The sequence below is a fragment of the Hemicordylus capensis genome, chromosome 6 (genome assembly GCF_027244095.1).
Source record: "Hemicordylus capensis ecotype Gifberg chromosome 6, rHemCap1.1.pri, whole genome shotgun sequence".
Taxonomy (NCBI): Eukaryota; Metazoa; Chordata; class Lepidosauria; order Squamata; family Cordylidae; genus Hemicordylus; species Hemicordylus capensis.
In genome coordinates, this window is record NC_069662.1 from 119,766,175 (window position 1) to 119,783,223 (window position 17,049).

The 17,049-nt window shown below is 40.4% G+C and overlaps 1 protein-coding gene across 9 annotated transcripts in view; it reads left to right on the forward strand.

The window, feature by feature from the left end:
- RAPGEF5 (Rap guanine nucleotide exchange factor 5) overlaps positions 1 to 17,049 on the forward strand; it is a 219,255-nt gene that overhangs the window by 159,063 nt on the left and 43,143 nt on the right. For all 9 annotated transcript variants that reach the window (XM_053263696.1, XM_053263693.1, XM_053263695.1 and 6 more), the window contains 4 exons: positions 10,827 to 10,905; positions 11,853 to 11,997; positions 13,785 to 13,882; positions 16,280 to 16,310. In XM_053263696.1, the coding sequence (XP_053119671.1) occupies positions 10,827 to 10,905; positions 11,853 to 11,997; positions 13,785 to 13,882; positions 16,280 to 16,310 (353 nt within the window). The remainder of the gene's footprint in view (positions 1 to 10,826; positions 10,906 to 11,852; positions 11,998 to 13,784; positions 13,883 to 16,279; positions 16,311 to 17,049) is intronic.

Sequence of the window (17,049 nt, forward strand, 5' to 3'; positions counted from 1 at the left end):
AATGTGGTAGCCCAAATAGGATTGACACTATAAAATATTAGTTACAAATGTTTGAAATGGGGAAAGAACATTAAACCATTGTATTAATTTCAGTATACAGTGTTGTTCCCTTTTGGAAGAAAGTGTATTGAAGCACGGCTGCTTGGCATATTTAAAAAAACTCTGATAAATAATATATTTACTGGAATTTTGCTCATATTTGATGAAACCAACTTGCATACTTGTTGTTTCTGCAAAACCTAGCTCATGCAACTCATCCTTCATCCAAATGAATCATTTGCAGTGTATAATTTTGTGGTAAATTTAGCTTCCCCTTGTGGAATATCTGTTCTCAGAATGTTTATAGACATGACTCAAAAAACATTCAAAATATTGTTCATATATTCTTCTATATTTCTACTGTAATGTCACTTATATAAACTGCTTATTATTTTCATAGTTCTAAAAACAAATACTTTTACCACCTTGTTAAATGCGAACATATCAATGTGTGAAAAGGAAAACAATAGCAGAAGCAAGGTCATCTAGTATTCAGCCTATAACTCCCTCAAATTCCAAAAGCTGGGCAAAAGAGACAGATGAGTTCCTTGTCATTGCTCACAGCAATAAATAGAACCTTGTAGCAGCTAGCCGTTCCCTGCATGTTCACTGTATTCAGTTCTAGCACAAAATCTAGGATGGATTGTTCTCCTAGAATTGCAGGACTGGAATGGAACAGGATGTCATCAAATTCATCTCCAGGCAAGGGCAATATCAATCCACTTTTCAGGTTATATTATTTAATTAAGGCCAAAGTGTAGCACAAGCAAATGAGCATTTCAGACATGCTGTGCTTGAGGTGGCCCCAGAATAGATTGCTCCAGATGATGTAGACAAGCTACTAATTTGCTAATCTGATGCACTGAAATCCTCCTTACCTCAGCTCCAGTAATGGCCATTACTCTGAGTATGAAGCAAAATGTATCTGCAGAATCTCTCTCCGGACTGTTTTTTTGTTTTTGTTTGTTTTTTAAAGAGGGCTATATGAGCTTTGATTAACATCCTGGCTGATATACTGTACACCGGTAGTTCAGCCTAGCGACGTATGCACGTAAGTTCCGCAAAAGCAAAATTTGCACAAATGGCATTGCATGAGAGTAAGACCATTATTTCCAATGGAATTTCTCTTGTGTAACATTTGTGCAACTCCTATGCATGCAGTGTTACTAGACTGATGTACTCTTTGGCTTTTAATTGTGCATAGTATTGGATCCTGTACTGAGAAAGCAGTTGGAGGTACAGTGTTATGTGAGTGACACTGTGCTACTGGCCCCTTTTGTGAGGAGTTTGTCACCATACCTGTTCTCATGTGAAGTATACATGTTTTAAATATGCAAAACCATTACAATCCTTTTGAGAGACACTAGAGTAAATCTTAAAAAAAGACCTTGATCAGGACTAGTGTTAATGCCATACGAAAGGCTCATGGAGTTAAAATGCTAATGGGGAGAGCTGGTCTTGTAGTAAGCAGGATCCACACTGGTTTTCATTTCAGTGGGTGACCAAATGTGAGCACTGTAACATTTCCCTTAGGTGATGGGGCCGCTCTGGGAAGAGCACCTGCATGTTAGTGTGAAGAGATCATCAGGGGATTTGGTACAGGGTGTTATCAATATGCTGATGACACCCAAATCTGTTTCTCCATATTTAGTGGATTGAAGCCTTTCTCTCAGAGCAAGCACACATGAGGGGGGAAAATGCTGAATCATCCCTGATGAGCTTCCTGGAAAGGCTTCTCCTAAAACTATTCTGTATTATCGGTAGGCTCAAAATGCTGCCACCACCATGCCTTTTGTCTACAGAAACACTCTGGCCTTGGGGTGGGATAACCCAGGAGTGTGTGTAGAAACTTTCTCAATTGGGCTCTTGGACAAGTTCAAAAATCTTCCACATGCAAGCCTACACCTGGTGAGAAAACTGATAGCTGCTGAATGTTTGAGGACATGTTTGCTCCAGAGAAGTCCCCCTTTGCCCCCACTTTCCTGAGTTAAAAACCAACTTGGAGAAGCTTGTAAAAAGAAAAGAATGGGAAAAAAGTTTTATTCAATTACTACAAACTGCTTCCATCTGAGGCGTTCTCAGCTTTTAGATACACTTAAGAATACTTAGTAGGATACAAAAATAGGTTGTCTTAGGCATGCTTAGATGTTTATAGAGTCTTTTGCAGTGTCCTAGGTGGGTTGGGTGTAGGCTAATGTTTCTTATTTTAATTACGTTGCAGGTAAACAATACTAGAACAGTAACAGGAATATACACAGTGTGTACACAAAGAAATATAAGTTTCCTAACACAAAGTCTGACAAAACAAAATTTCCCCTAAATTAACCTTCCCGAAGCCAAATACTAGACTTCCTTTCTTTGAACTTACCAAACTCCTGTTGAGAATCAAGCCCCTACATTTCTGTCTTCCAAGAGCTGCAGTCATCCTGTTGCAGTAAACTCCATTGCCACATGTCCCCTTGTGCACCTCCAACCCAGTTTCCTTCTAACAAAGAACTCCTTTCTTTCTGGCAACAGCTCTCTAGGTCCCAGCCACCTCGTGTGCTGATTGGTTGAGCCCTGGCGTTCACCAGCCTATCAGTCAAGACAGGGTTCACTTGCAGTTAACTCTTTAGAGGGAGGATCACTACACCATGTCAATTTCATCAGGAAATGACTTAACTTCTCTAAATGCCTGCTTGGAGGCAGTAATAGGCTAGTTGAGGGAGAACAAACTGCATCTGAATTCATGCAAGATGAAGATACTCATTGTGGGAGGTTGAGACTTAGGAAGTGGTTTAGATCTGCCTGTTCTGGATAGAGTTGCACTCCCGCGGAAAGAGCAGGTATGTAGTCTAGGATTGCTTTTTGACCCAAACCTCTCCCTCATTTCTGAGGTTGAGCAGTGGTGCTCAAGGAGTGCTTTCTATCAGCTTCAGCTGATATACCAGTTATGTCCATTTCTGGAAATACATGACCTTAAATCAGTGGTGCTTGTGCTGGTAACCTCTAGGCTTGACTGCTGTAATGTATTCTATGTGGGGCTGCCTTTATATGTAATCTGGAAACTACAACTGGTACAGAATGTGGTAACCAGATTGGTCTCTGGGTCTCAACCCAAAGGGACCATATAACACTGATTTTAAAAGAATTGCACTGGCTGCCAATATGCTTCTGAACAAAATACAAAGTGCTGGTTATTACCTATAAACCCTTTAACAGCTTGGGTTCAGGGTACTTAAGAGTAGGAATGCAACACTGAATCCAAGAAGCAAACTAACAGATCCAATGATGTACTGTAACAGAAACCAATAGCCCCAATAAATATATTAATGTAGATTATATTGAAAACAGAATAATCATCTATAAATGGTGATATGAATAAATCGGATAAGGCAAATTGATAAATAAGATATAAAGTGTCTCTAACAACAAAGATATAAACATAAGAACAATATAATACATCTAATGAAAGAACTAAGTATATAAACAGCAGCATTCTGGTAATGATGCTGTTTCGAGTGTCTTTTTCAAAAAGTATTAATGAAAGTTCATATATTCTTCCAAGGATATCACTAAACTCTTCTTAAAAATTTCAGTGCTGTAGAATGAATCTTTTTCATGGGATACCATGAAAAACCATATCTAAAAATCATACCATATCTAAAAATCTTCTCTTGCGATGTGACAATTCTATAAAATATGCCCACATTCACCAATATATAAATTAGTAAATAAATAGCCTCATAACCCTTTATACAAATATATTTAAAGCACTCATCAAATCGATTGAATATCCCTGATTGGTTAATAAGATTCACATATCTAAAAATAGTATTAACAAAACATCTTGAGAGTAAAACCAACATTGACCACTGTTCCATCAGATAAAATACTGTTGATTAAAGCTGAGAAAAGGATGTTTGCTCCTACAGATAACTGTTAACATTATCCCAGATAACAAGTCTCTTTACTCTTATTTTAAGTCAAAATATCACCAGTCAAATTTGTCAAAATAGTTCTACTTATAGACGAATAACATTCAGTGCCTCACTGGTATAATGTTCTCATTAAATGTGAAAAGTATTCCACAGGGTCATCAAGAGAGATGACTACTCAAGAAGGTGTCCACACATGCTCAGATGCCATTTCCTGTCTGATGCTGCCCAAAAGCTGCTGGGAACAGGGGACTTCCTATTCCTAAGCAACTGTAGCCAGGCAAACAGAGAGCTTGGCTGCTTAATGCAAACAGTGCCTCTCAGGAACAGTGGGGGGCAGCAGAGGAGTAACAGAGGGGCAAGAAAGACCCTCCTCCCTCCTTTTAAAATGCCCTCTCACCTCCAGCTGAAACGATTTGGCTGGGGCAGCTCAGAGCATTTCAGCTCTTGGGAATAGAGGTAGGCATGTGCCCGAAACGTTTTGGCGCCGGCGGGGGTAGTACTTTAAGGGTGAGGGAGGGTGTACTCACCCCTCCCGCCGCATTTCCCCCACCAATGCTCTGTTATTTTTAAGCCCTTTGGGGCGGCAGCATTCCTCCCTGCCTCCCTGTTTCCTCCATTGGCCGGAAGTGGCTGGAAGTAGCGAGCGCGCATGTGTGCGCACGACGGGTACACCCTCCCACACCCTTAAAGTACTACCCCCACCAGCGCCGAAGATATTCGTGCACATCCCTAAATAGAGGTACCAAAGCACTTTGAGTGCATCCCTACTTAAGAGAATGCCTTATCATGAACCCTATCACCTATTAAGATCATCTGAAGAGTTCCAGTTATGGTTGCTGCCGGCTCGTTTGGTGGTGACCCCTGATCAGGCCTTCTCTGTGGCTGTTCCAATCTTTGGAATACGCTCCCTCTTGAAATAAGATGCTTTTAGGAAAAACCTCAAGACGTACCTGTTTTCCCAGGCTTTTTAAAACTGAAATTTAATTTTTTAACATGTTTTTATCTTTTGAAATGGTTTTTTACTTGTTTTGTGAATTTTAATCGTTTTATATTGTTACATTTGCTATATTTTAACTTTGTACACCACCTAGAGATGTCTATATTCAGGCAGCATAGAAATATTCATTCATTCATTCATTCAAAACATTCAAAACAGTTTTAAAAACCCTTGAAGGGCAGGCCAAACAGATAGGTTTTGAGGGCACTCCTGAAGGCCAATAATGAATTCAAATTATGGATTTCTGCAAGGAGTGAATTCCACAGCCCAGGAGCAGCTACAGAGAAGGCCCGCCTCTGAGTCACCACCAATGTACCTGTGGTAACTGGAGATGGACCTCCTCAGATGACCTTAATGTGCAGTGGGGATCATGCAGAAGAAGGTGCTCTCTAAGGTAATCTGGACCTAAGCCTTCAGGGCTTTGAAGGTAATAACCAGCACTTTGTATTTGGCCCAGAAACTAATCAGCAACCAGTGCAACTGTTTCAAAACAGGCATAATATGGTATCTCCGGGTTGCCCCAGAGACGTGCCTGGCTGTCGCATTTTGAACTAATTGAAGTTTCTGAACTACATACAAAGGCAGCCCCATGTAGAGCGCATTGCAATAGTCAAGCTGGGAGGTTACCAGCTGATGCACCACTGATTTGAGGTCGTCCTCTTCAAGGAATGGATGCAGCTGTCGGATCAGCCGAAGCTATAGCCTGGCTATAGCCTCCACCTGAGATACCAGGGGGAGGCCTGGGTCCAGGCATACTCCCAAGCTCCATACCTGCTCCTTCTGGGGAAGTGTAATCCCATCAAGCGCAGGAAGATCTAAGATTCCTCAGATTCTGAACCCTTACAATGAGCACCTCCATCTTGCTTGGATTCAACTTCAATGTGTTATCCCTTATCCATCCCATTACTGCTTGTAGGCAGGCATTTAGGGAATGAATGCCATTTCCTGATGATGATGATGATGATCATCATATTTATACCCCACCCAAACTTACATCTCTGGGCGGCTGAAAAGGAGAAGTAGATTTGGGTGTCATCAGCATATGACAACACCTAGTATTGGTGACAGAATGGAGCCCTGAAGGACTCCATATAACAGCTCCCATTTTGAGGAGCAACTGTCACCAAGCTCCACCATCTGAAATCTGCCCAAGAAATAGGAGCAAAACCACTAGAAATCAGTGCCCCCTATCCCCATCTCCCCCAGGCGATCTAGAAAGATACCATAGTCGATGGTATCGAACGCCCCGAGAGATCCAGAAGAACCAGCAGAGTCACACTTCCTCTGTCAATTTGTAGTAAAGGTCATCTATCTAAAGCCAGTTTGAAATGGGTCTAGATAATAGTTTCCTGATTATGATAGATATGATAGATATGTCTCCTGAATCAGTTTCCTGGTTATGATAAATACGATAGATAGATAAATAACGGTGGAGAGCTAGTCTTGAGATAGCAAGCATGGTCTGCCTTGACTTACATTTTGATGAGAGACTACATGCAAGCACTACCTGCTGTAAGATATTCCCCTTAGGGATGGTCCATCGTCCAGTAGTAAAGCATCTGCTTGCATGTGTGCTGATGAATACAGTGGGATTGTGGGGAAGGGTCAGCAAGAATGTCCCCTATACTCCTTTCTCCCAAAGTTGTCGTATTCATTCCTACCAGGATTCCCTCAAATCAAAATTTGGGTTTCAGATCCTAGTTAGAGGAAATATTAGCTAGCCTTATAAGCAGTTAAGTCCAGTGCTAATATAGTGCTTACACAGGAGGACCTCAATATTTGCAGTGTTTCCATTCCACGGTATAACCGTGGATACAGAAACCACAAATATTGAGTCATTGCGGCACTGGGGATTTGGGGGTTCGGTTTCTGGTCAGGGGAAAACATTGCTAAAAAATCAAATTTAGGGAAGGGGGAAAGCTGCCTACCACACTTCACTGCTCACCCTGAGTCGCACTCTGCCCCAGAATGCCCCCCAATTGGCCCCAAATTGCCATTTTTTCCTCTTTTAAAAATAACACAGAGCCATTTTGAGGCTCCAAAGCACAAAATGGCAGCCAGAAAAGATCTCCGTGGTCATTACTGACCGACAGATATGCAAGATTGATGTGTTTCCCCCCTCCCCCCCAAATATGCCGAGGTTGTGTATTATCCAACCACAGACACGCAGATGCACGGATACTGAGGTTCAACTGTACTGAGACTAAGGGGGATATCTTCTCTAGTGAAGCTAGGGGCTGCATGGAGAAAGACAGTTATGAAGCTGACTTCTGATTTGCTAAACTCCACAGGAAACCAGTCCTCGGTCTGCCCCAGGTTTAGGGAATTTGAAGGTTCCCTTCATCTGCAGAAGGATTCAATCCAATTCTTTTTTGGTCTGGAATCCATTTAGATGTGCCAAAACATTATTTTCATTCACATTTTTATGAGATTTTTTTTTGGATGCAGGTGTACAGTTTTTCTTAACAATTCTGTTAGCAAACTTATATCTATGTAATCTACATTATTATGGTTGATGATATGTAACTCATCATTTGCAGGAACAGACTGTTCAGAATGTTACTATAGAATATTTTCTAGTTCAGTAGATCACTAGACATTTGTATTTTGAGAATGTTCTGTGGGAGTAGTATTGTGAGAGTAGAGTAGATATTGTGAGGGAATAGAGTAGTTGATTCCTTAAATATCAGTTTCCAAATAAATCAGTTGTGAAAAACACCATTCGTGTTGCCCTTCAGAGCACAGCAGTCAGAATGAACATTCGTCCCTCTAGCATATGCTGCATACAGTGTTTTTACACTGAAAGCATTTATTTGTTACGTATGCATAGACAATAGCCTTCATAAACAGAAAATGGCACAATTTGAACACATTTTAAATATGTATATGGTATGGAAGACTATACATTTTAAATACACTTTACACAAACTGTATTAAGTACAATTTTTCTGAGATGAGGAATAGCTTTTTTAAAAAATCACACTTACTATTTCTTTGATTTTATGTAGACCTTTGCATGCGCAAAACAGTAGTTTTGCAGTCAGTGATCCAAAGATGTGTTATGCATGTTTTCTGCATTTGGAGATGGGAATTTATTTCATTGTTCTTCATATGCCCATATCTTCAGTATCCATACCTCCATATGGTAATTACTACAGGGAATCATTTATTGCATTGTCTGTATTTATTCCAAGTTGTTGCTTAGAGTAGAATTCATGGAGGCTAAGCTGTTGTTTTGCTAACTGAGTCTAGAACAGGGGTTCCCAAACTTAAAAAACTGTACCCCATCTGTTACAAACCTTCAGCTCACATACCTCATTTTGTGAGTGTGTGTGTTCATGCAGGCATGTGTGCATAAGTATGTATACACAAAAAATTAAACGTTACAGTTATGATACGTGCTACTCCAGTAACTGACTTACATCCAGACTAAGTTACTATGAGTACTCCCATTGAAATTTAATGAAACCAATTTACTTGTCCTATTAAGTTCAATGGCAGTAAAGTAAAGTGTGCCATTGAGTTGGTGTCAACTCCCGGCGACCACAGAGCCCTGTGGTTGTCTTTGGTAGAATACGGGAGGGGTTTACCATTGCCATCTCCCACGCAGTATGAGATTATGCCTTTCAGCATCTTCCTATATTGCTGCTGCCCGATATAGGTGTTTCCCGCAGTCTGGGAAACATACCAGTGGGGATTTGAACCGGCAACTTCCGGTCATTTTCCTGCTGCACCATTAGGTGGCACCTTCACTGGGGGTACTCAGTGCTAATTTTCTGAAGGTTGTCAGGCAGAGGCTTACTTCAGCACATAGTCAGCCAATCAGGAGCAGAGAAGGAGACTCTTTATCCTCCTCCCTCCCCTTCTGCAGTGGACAGAACACCCCAGCAGTCTTCAGATGGGGGATTCTACAGATATGGGGGCTGTAGTGTGGTGAGGCAGGAGGGCTTTGAGTAGCCCCTGGGCGCCCTTCAAGTACTCCCAGGGGTACCAGTACTCCCTCTTGGGAACTCTTGGTCTAGAAGATTATAAATTTAGGATATAATTATGTGACTTTAACTTCTCACCTTATATAGAACTCTTCATTGAGAAATTCCGCATTTAACTATAGGAATTATTTCATACCTGACTGTATTCCTACACAGAGAGATCAATGTAGGGTGGATTTTTGTTGAATGTGAAACATGTGTTTTGGCACATTTTGGGAAGCTAATTCCAGATAAACTCCTGTGCCATATTTAACAGATAAACATTAAAATGGAGTTTTTTAAATTCACGTTGTATTGTTTTATTTGTTGTAAGCCACCCCAGGCAGTACTGGGGTGGGATGTAAATATTTTAAATAAATGTGCAAGTAGTTCCCCACACCAGTATTGTCTTGGTGTAGTACCACGTGTTAGTGGTACTAAGAAAACCTTTTATGAAGAGAGGTTGAGGTGGGCATAAGAGGAGCTCTCAGAGCATCAGAAACGGAGTTAGGTAGGAATGACTCCCCCCACCCCTTTCTTGTGAGACCATTTACAATCAGCACTCTCTTTACACTTTGAGATTACTCCCACTCATTGGAATAGATGCCCTTTTCTTTTCTTTTTTTAGAATGCTGATTGGGAAATCCTGAAAGTGAAACCTCCTGAGGTCCTATTATCCAGTCAATTTCACACATACATGTAGAGTTCAATGAAAATGGGAATGTGTAAATGATGCGGAAATTGGACCCATGGAGTTTCATCACTCTAATATGTAGCTCTTTTCATATAAAGTGTTGTGGCTTTTGGTTCTTTATACTAGGAGACTCTGTTTTGAAGTCAGTAAAATTGAAGGGGCTGCCAAAGTAATATATGCTGAATTAATATACTCTTTGAATGCTTTGTTTAACTATTATCTATTCAGCTAGTGAAAAAGACAATGCTAGATGTTTTAAAATGTGATATTTTATATATCTATATCGATATATATATATATATATCTATATCGATATATATATATATATATATATTCTGCAACATTAATACTTATTAATGTAATTGAAAAGGCATTTGGTTCAGTTTTGATCATGAAGAGGAATAACATGTGCATTGGTCATATCCAAATATATGCTTCATAGAGGTAAATTGACTATTGGACACAGGACTATTAAATCTTTAATCCTAAATCTGCCACTCTAATAGATAGTTTTTGGTTGATGAATTGTCTGACTTTTAAATTTAAAAATGCATGCATTGGGCACTTCCAGTTTGACCGAGGTGGCAAAGAGGTATGCTGCTGCCCCATGTCAGCAATTTTGCAGACAGCGCCAGTGGGGGGCTGGGGGGAAGAGCACCCTCCCTGCTCCTTAAAAGTACCCCCACCACTGCCGCCGCACCGCCAGACTTTCGAACCCATTTGGCGGTCCACAAAAGGGCCACTGAACCGGTTCGTGCTCGTTCCCAATGCATACCTTTAAAAAGAAAAGGGAAAAAGTAGACATAATTTCCTATACAAAGGTCTCTGTATGCTCTGTGGTTAATAAATAAATATTCTGCATCAAAATGCACCAAGAAAAGTATGGTGCACTATTCTGTGTATGGTTCTTAGCTACATAATTTGGGATTCCCAAAACATGGGATGGGATGGGTAATTTACAGCTTCTGTTTTAAAAATAAAGTGAATTTGAGTACAGGAATAACATTCTCCTATTTTATGATGTATAAGCTTATTATTGGAACTTCTAAATTGCTGTTCTCCTTTTAATATATCACATACTGAATGGTATTTCATAGCAATACTCCATTGTTGTCATAACTTGAGTGCCAGCAATAATATCTTGCTAATCATGTGTTAGTTATGTTTTGGATTTCTTAAATTTTTGTGTTTTGTAACTTTCTTTGCAGAAACTCTCCTGGATGACTTCCTTCTCACATACACAGTCTTCATGACAACAGATGACTTATGTCAGGCACTGCTGAGGCAATATCCTTCACTTGTGTGAGAAGGAAGAATACATTCTCTTTCCTTGCAATTTCTTTCTCCTTTATCTTGTGAGCTCTGTTGAACAGCTTTAGGTGGAGTACTTTCTGCGTCTGTAGATTGATTCATCTATTGGCAAGAATGTAGTTGTCTGAGGTCTTGTGTTTATCTTTGAAACTGCAGAAGCGCTTTCAGTTCAGCAGCATTCATGTTCTATTGAGTAAGGGACTTCTAGATCTCAGCTTGCTACAAAGAATGTCTGTGATTTATGACTGGATGTGGTCAGTACACTTAACCTGTGGTAGTTTGGTATTCAATTATTACTGGAATTATCCCATCCTGGGATAGTTTCAAGCATCTCAGAGAAAATGGTGGTGAAGAGGCAAAAGTGGGCAGATTCTGAAACACAGCCTAACTATTTCTGCTCTCCTGAACATAGATGGTGGTGGCAAGTCCCCTCTTCAAAGGCAGCATTTTGTTCACTTTGTACACGGGAATCTGGAATAGCCACTATTTTATTTCTCAGCATTGGGATAAAGCAGTGATCTCTATTGAAAGTTGCATTGTAAATATTATATGAGGTACTTTCCCTCCTACTGACTTGAAGCAATAATATGAGATCCAGTATTGTATGCATTCAGGTCAGCCACCAAGTTCAGTGGGCTAGTCACAAACTCTTGGCCTAATCCTCCTTAGCTTGGGGTTGTTGTGAGGATTGCAAGGAGGGAAGCATGAATAGTGCTTTGAGCTATTGGAGGAAAGGAGGGATAGTAAGTACATAAGGTCTCAAAGCCAGAAATGGTCAATCTATGTTTTTTACAGTGCCTAGGACACTAGTGCTTAATAAGCATAACTATGAGTGATAGGTGGGGACCTGGACACATCTCTTCCATTTATTAGTTGTTGAATTTTGGTGTTTCCTTGTTTTTACATCCCTTAACTTGCTGTACTTATTGTGCTAAAAACCACCAAGGCAAAGAAGAAATTCTAGATGTTGCCTGCAGAAAGCGAAAAGTCTTACATTTGGTATCTCAGTGGACTTCACTCTACAAAGACTGGTTACATGAAGATGAGCATTTAAAGCAATTTCTAAAGGTATGTCAATACAGCTGTGTTTTCAGTGCTATGTGGTTTTATTTACATTTGCCTGCTGGGAGGGGAAAAATAGGTCTAAATTAAACTTACCGAAATCTTGACTTTCTAACAAATTTCAGACACAAAGTAACAAAGCTATTGAATTTAAATATAACTTATCCATTGAGGCATTTGGGATCTAGATCAAATATTACCTACCATACTTCGATCACTTGGCTGCCCTATATCACTAAATATTTTATGTGGTAAATTTGTAATAGGTTGGAATGACCACGTTTGTGCTATAAGTGCCATGGGCAGTGGGAGTTTGATGTCTAGGCTGGAGCAGAACAACTTGCTGGCCTGCTATGGCACGGTCACTCCATTCCTGCCTGCATATTCCAGATTGTCTGTTCCCCAGTTCAGTAGACTATAGGCAAAACTATACCAAGGGTTGGAGGGAGCTGCATATATACTGATTTATGGCATGCTGCCACCAAGGTTAGCCAACATTTCTCTAAGACCATTGCAGTTCAGTTGTCACATTGCCAGATGACTTGACACCATTTGACTCTCACCTAATTCTCTTAGCTCCTGGCACCTTCAAGGCTTGCTTTTTCTAAATCTGATAGAATGTTGAGATTATAGGGAATTTGTTACTGGCCAAATCTGCAATGTCTGCAGCTTGTTTGAACAAGTGCATGAGGAGGTCTCTTTTGTGCTGTTGGAGTTTATACATGGGCCAGGGTTGTTGAAGCATTGGCAGTTTGACAAGTGCATCACCATGCAGACAAAACTGACAGTCCTGTTGGGATGGCAGGATTTTAAAGAAACTGTAGATAGATTATGGTGAAGTTATATTTTTATTACTTATCTTAAAATATATATGATGCCATTTTATTTGTTTGTTTATTCCTTCTTTTCAACAACAAAAAAGTTCACAAAGCAGTTTACATAGAAAAAGAAATGCACAGAAGAGAATTTCAGCAGGTGCAACTTTTCTTTCCCTTGCATCATAAGCTGCACTTGCTGAAATTCCCTTTTCTGTGCATTCCTTAAGGGTACAGGAGACCAGTGTTCCCTCTAACAGGGATTCCCAGATGTTGTTGACCAGAACTCCCATAATCCCCAAGCAAAGGCTATTGCAGCTGGGGATGCTGGGAGTTGTAGTCCGCAACACCTGGGAATCCCTGTTAGATGGAATACTGAAGGAGACCTGTCCTCGTTTCCATATGGGAAGCCTAGGAAGAATCCCTAGTTTGAAGGTGGCAAAACCACTTTTTGTGCCTTGCAGTGTGTGGGAGGGGAAGCAAGAAATCCCAAGACTCATCCTGGATTAAGAATTTCCCCAGAATGTAGTACTTTAGCAGGCCCAGAAGTTTTATTTTGTATTGGTGTTTTGTTCACTAGTTTAAGATTTCAGAGATGCTGAAAATATACTGAAGTTTGAAATTGAGGTTAATCCATTCAAGGCGATCAAAATATGGGGCAGCATTCAGACAAGTCTTCCACTTTTAAAAGTATGTTCTACTTATGCAAGTGAAAGAGGGGTGATTTTTGCTGATTCCCTCTTTGCTCTGCTGCCTCCTATGTCCCTGAGGACTGAGCCAGCTGTCTTTGGCTGCTTGTCTTTCAAAACAGGAATTATGCATTGAGATTTCCGCCTTAAGGCATTCATGAAATTTTGTTTTAACTAGCTAACAAATGATCTTCTAAAAGACAGTGATATGAAGTTTTTATACTTTAGTCATCAGATCAGTTTGGTTTATACATGTATTCTTTCTGTTTTACTCCTCTTCTTTTCAAAGACAATATACAGAAATGTATTAGATGATGTATATGAATATCCTATACTTGAGAAGGATCTGAAAGAATTTCAGAAATTACTTGGAATGCACCGACGTCAGTAAGTTAACCTTTTTAAAAATCCTTTTTTTCCTTCAGCAGGGGGAAGTTTATAATTGGTTTTGAGTTGACAGTTTTTCTTTTTCTTTGAGTGAAATGATGCCAAATGCAGCTTGAGTGTAATTTCACGCATTTAATATTTGTTCAGGCAAGTTTTGCTTTTCTGCAACAACAAAGGAATAATTTGAAATGACATGTTTGACATACATAAAGTTGGCAGAAAGAAGAAAATTCTGATACCATCAAACATTTTAGCCTTCCACTACAACTAGTATCACAAACAGAATATTTGTAGCAGTTGTTATGTTAACAAATCATTAGTATTTGTGAGTCCTCATAAATGGGAGAGTTTAGACAATAGGACTAGTAATTTATTTTTTAATCTTTCAGGAAGAAGCTTTGAGAGAGTGGCTTTTCCTTACCAGTTTTGAAACATATTGCATTTACTCACTTCCCACCCCCACCCCCCCAAAATATGACTGAATGATATGGTTTCACTTAGTTGGAAGCAAGTAATTGCACAGTATTTGTTAATTTTACATTGTCAATTATGTCTGAATTTTTCTATTGGCTGTGCCAATGGTTTCTAAACTTTTGAGTGCAATAGTTTGCCTTCTGTTCAAGACATCATCAGACCCATTTGCATTCCTTTAACCCCAATTATACTTAAACTGTTGTAAGGATTAAAGCTGCCAAACTATGTGTGGTTTTATTTCAGGAAAATAACTTGATATACTACTACTTTGACATGCATTCATTATGGCCCCATGATACTAGAGCATTATATTTATATATCAAATATTTGTTGTTAAAGATTGTCAAAAATGTGCTGACTGAAAATAATATGATCATAAATTCTTGGTAACTTTTAAATTCCTAAATTGCTACTTAGCTCAGAATATTGAATGAAAGGATTAGTTACCCTTGAATATGTGTGAAGCCATTTCGTTCTTAGATTTGCAAGTGTAAGATCTCTGGTTTTTGTGTTTTGTCTGTTATATGGGAAAAGTAGACACTGACAGTCCTGTCAAATCTGTTCCTGCCATATGGGCCACAGTTGCTGTGACAAGAATGTTAATGAGATGCATCCAACTACTTGTGATGTCACGTTAGGCCTCCATTCTGGCTATGCATATATAGGTGTTAGCCCTGTTGAGTACAGTGGTGCTTATTTCCAAGTAATCTTGTGTAGCATCGGGCTGCACTTATTTTTTGTTGTAAAATCTTCAAGATATCCTCCTCTCCATAGCCATTGGGGCAAAGACCTGGATTATGATTATTATCATTGTTGTTTGCCATCTATGCACATGTTGCTTTGCAAAGCCCTGAAGGGCTTATAGACTAGGAATATGCTCTGAATGGGATTTGCGTTCTATTCCAAGCTCCGAATGGAAAGCAAATCCTTGGAACATTCCATTAAAACAACCAGTCAAGCTGGTTGTTCCAACAGAATGACCCCATTCTGAGTTGGAATGTTTTGAGTGTGCCAACCCACAGGGATGGATGGTGAGGGGCAGTGGGATGTACCTTTAACAATCATTACCTGCTCAATAGGGATGTGCACGAACCGGTTCACCGCCTCCTCAGGGCAATGCAGAACCAGCTCAGGTGCTGGCGGGCAGGGAACGGTTCCCTTAAGAAGCAGGTCCTTATGTGCTCTGCTGTTGCCCTGCTGCCTTTCCAGGTGCAGTGCTCTCTGTTCCCTGCGGCCTGTGCTTAGCTGCGGCCTGCATAGAGCTGTGGCACTGTTCCCCATGGCCATTTGTGTGCCAATGCCATGTACAGGCTTCAGGGAACAGCACCACAGCTACACACAGCCTTTGGTAGAGCGAGTGTCGCACCTGGGAAGGTGGCGGGATGAGAGAGGAGCAGGTAAGGACCTGCTTACTTGCTTCTTAGGGGAACTGTGCCCTGCCCCACCTGCGGCTGCCCGAGCCAGTTTGGGCACATCCCTACCACTCAAACCCTGTGTGTAGAAGCTAGAAGAGTGCTTTAAGCAAGGAAGCCTCAACATGAGATGCCAGGTGGGACGCTGCTGCTCGCGGGAACTGAGCGGTAACCAGGTAATGATTGTTAAAGGTCTGCCGAGTCTGGCGCTGCCCTCATGGGCCAGAACACTCAAAACGTTCTGACTCAGAATGGTGTCGTTACATTCTGAGCTCGAAACAGGCCCTTCATTTGGAGGGCGTCATTCCGTTTTGAGCTTGAAACACGTGAAATGGCCATTTCAAGTTGGAACGTTTCAAGCTCCAGATTATAGAGCAGAAATTGCAAGGAAGACAGCAGAGGAACGGGAGGGAATGTGGAAAACAAGGGGATGGATATACATTTATAATTAGTTAATATCAGCAGTTAGTGTTTTGGGATACAAAGAATAATGCATTGTCTTTTTTTTCAGCACTGTAGATGAATATTCACCTCATAGAAAGGTAATGCAGACATGCATAGTATTTGAATTTTATCTTGAGTACTGGTATATAACATCATTTTTTACTGTCTTGGTTTCTTTTAATCAATAAAGACAAGTGACCAAAAATATAAGCTGGTCCTGGACTAGATTTATGCTTTGCTAAAAGCATTTGCTCCTGCCATGTAGCTCTCCTTCAGGGTATGTGTACTGACTGTGGCATTATTTAAGTTTAACCAGTTTGCTCTGAAATGCAAAAATATAGCAGGAGCTGATCAGAATGTCCTTACCTATCTGGAATGAGGCAGCTTTGAATCGGAACTGATTTGAGCAAGCAGATCTGGACAAAGATGTTGATTACAAATGTCAGTTAGTCTATTGGAATAGAGGGAGTTGTGCAGTAATGGAAACACAGAGAAAGAGATTGGCTGTCTGCTTAATGGAGGGAGATGGGAAGAGAAAACCTTAACGCTAATGTGTAGATGGTACCGTGTTACTGTGGAAACTTATTTGCTTGCTTGTTTGGGTTATTTGTATACCGCCTTTCAGACCAAGGCCTCTCAAAATAGTTAACATACAGTTAAAACTGGAAAATGATCAGATCTTGCTGATGGTTGCCAAGGCTGTGGCAGGTCTGATACAAATAGTCCTTATGAAAATGGTCACCAGAAAGAAAACCTGGCAGCAGATGATAACTGCATGTAGTAGTGCTTGTCCTCTATTGGACCACAGATGGAAAAACAACCCCTGGCTGCCATCTT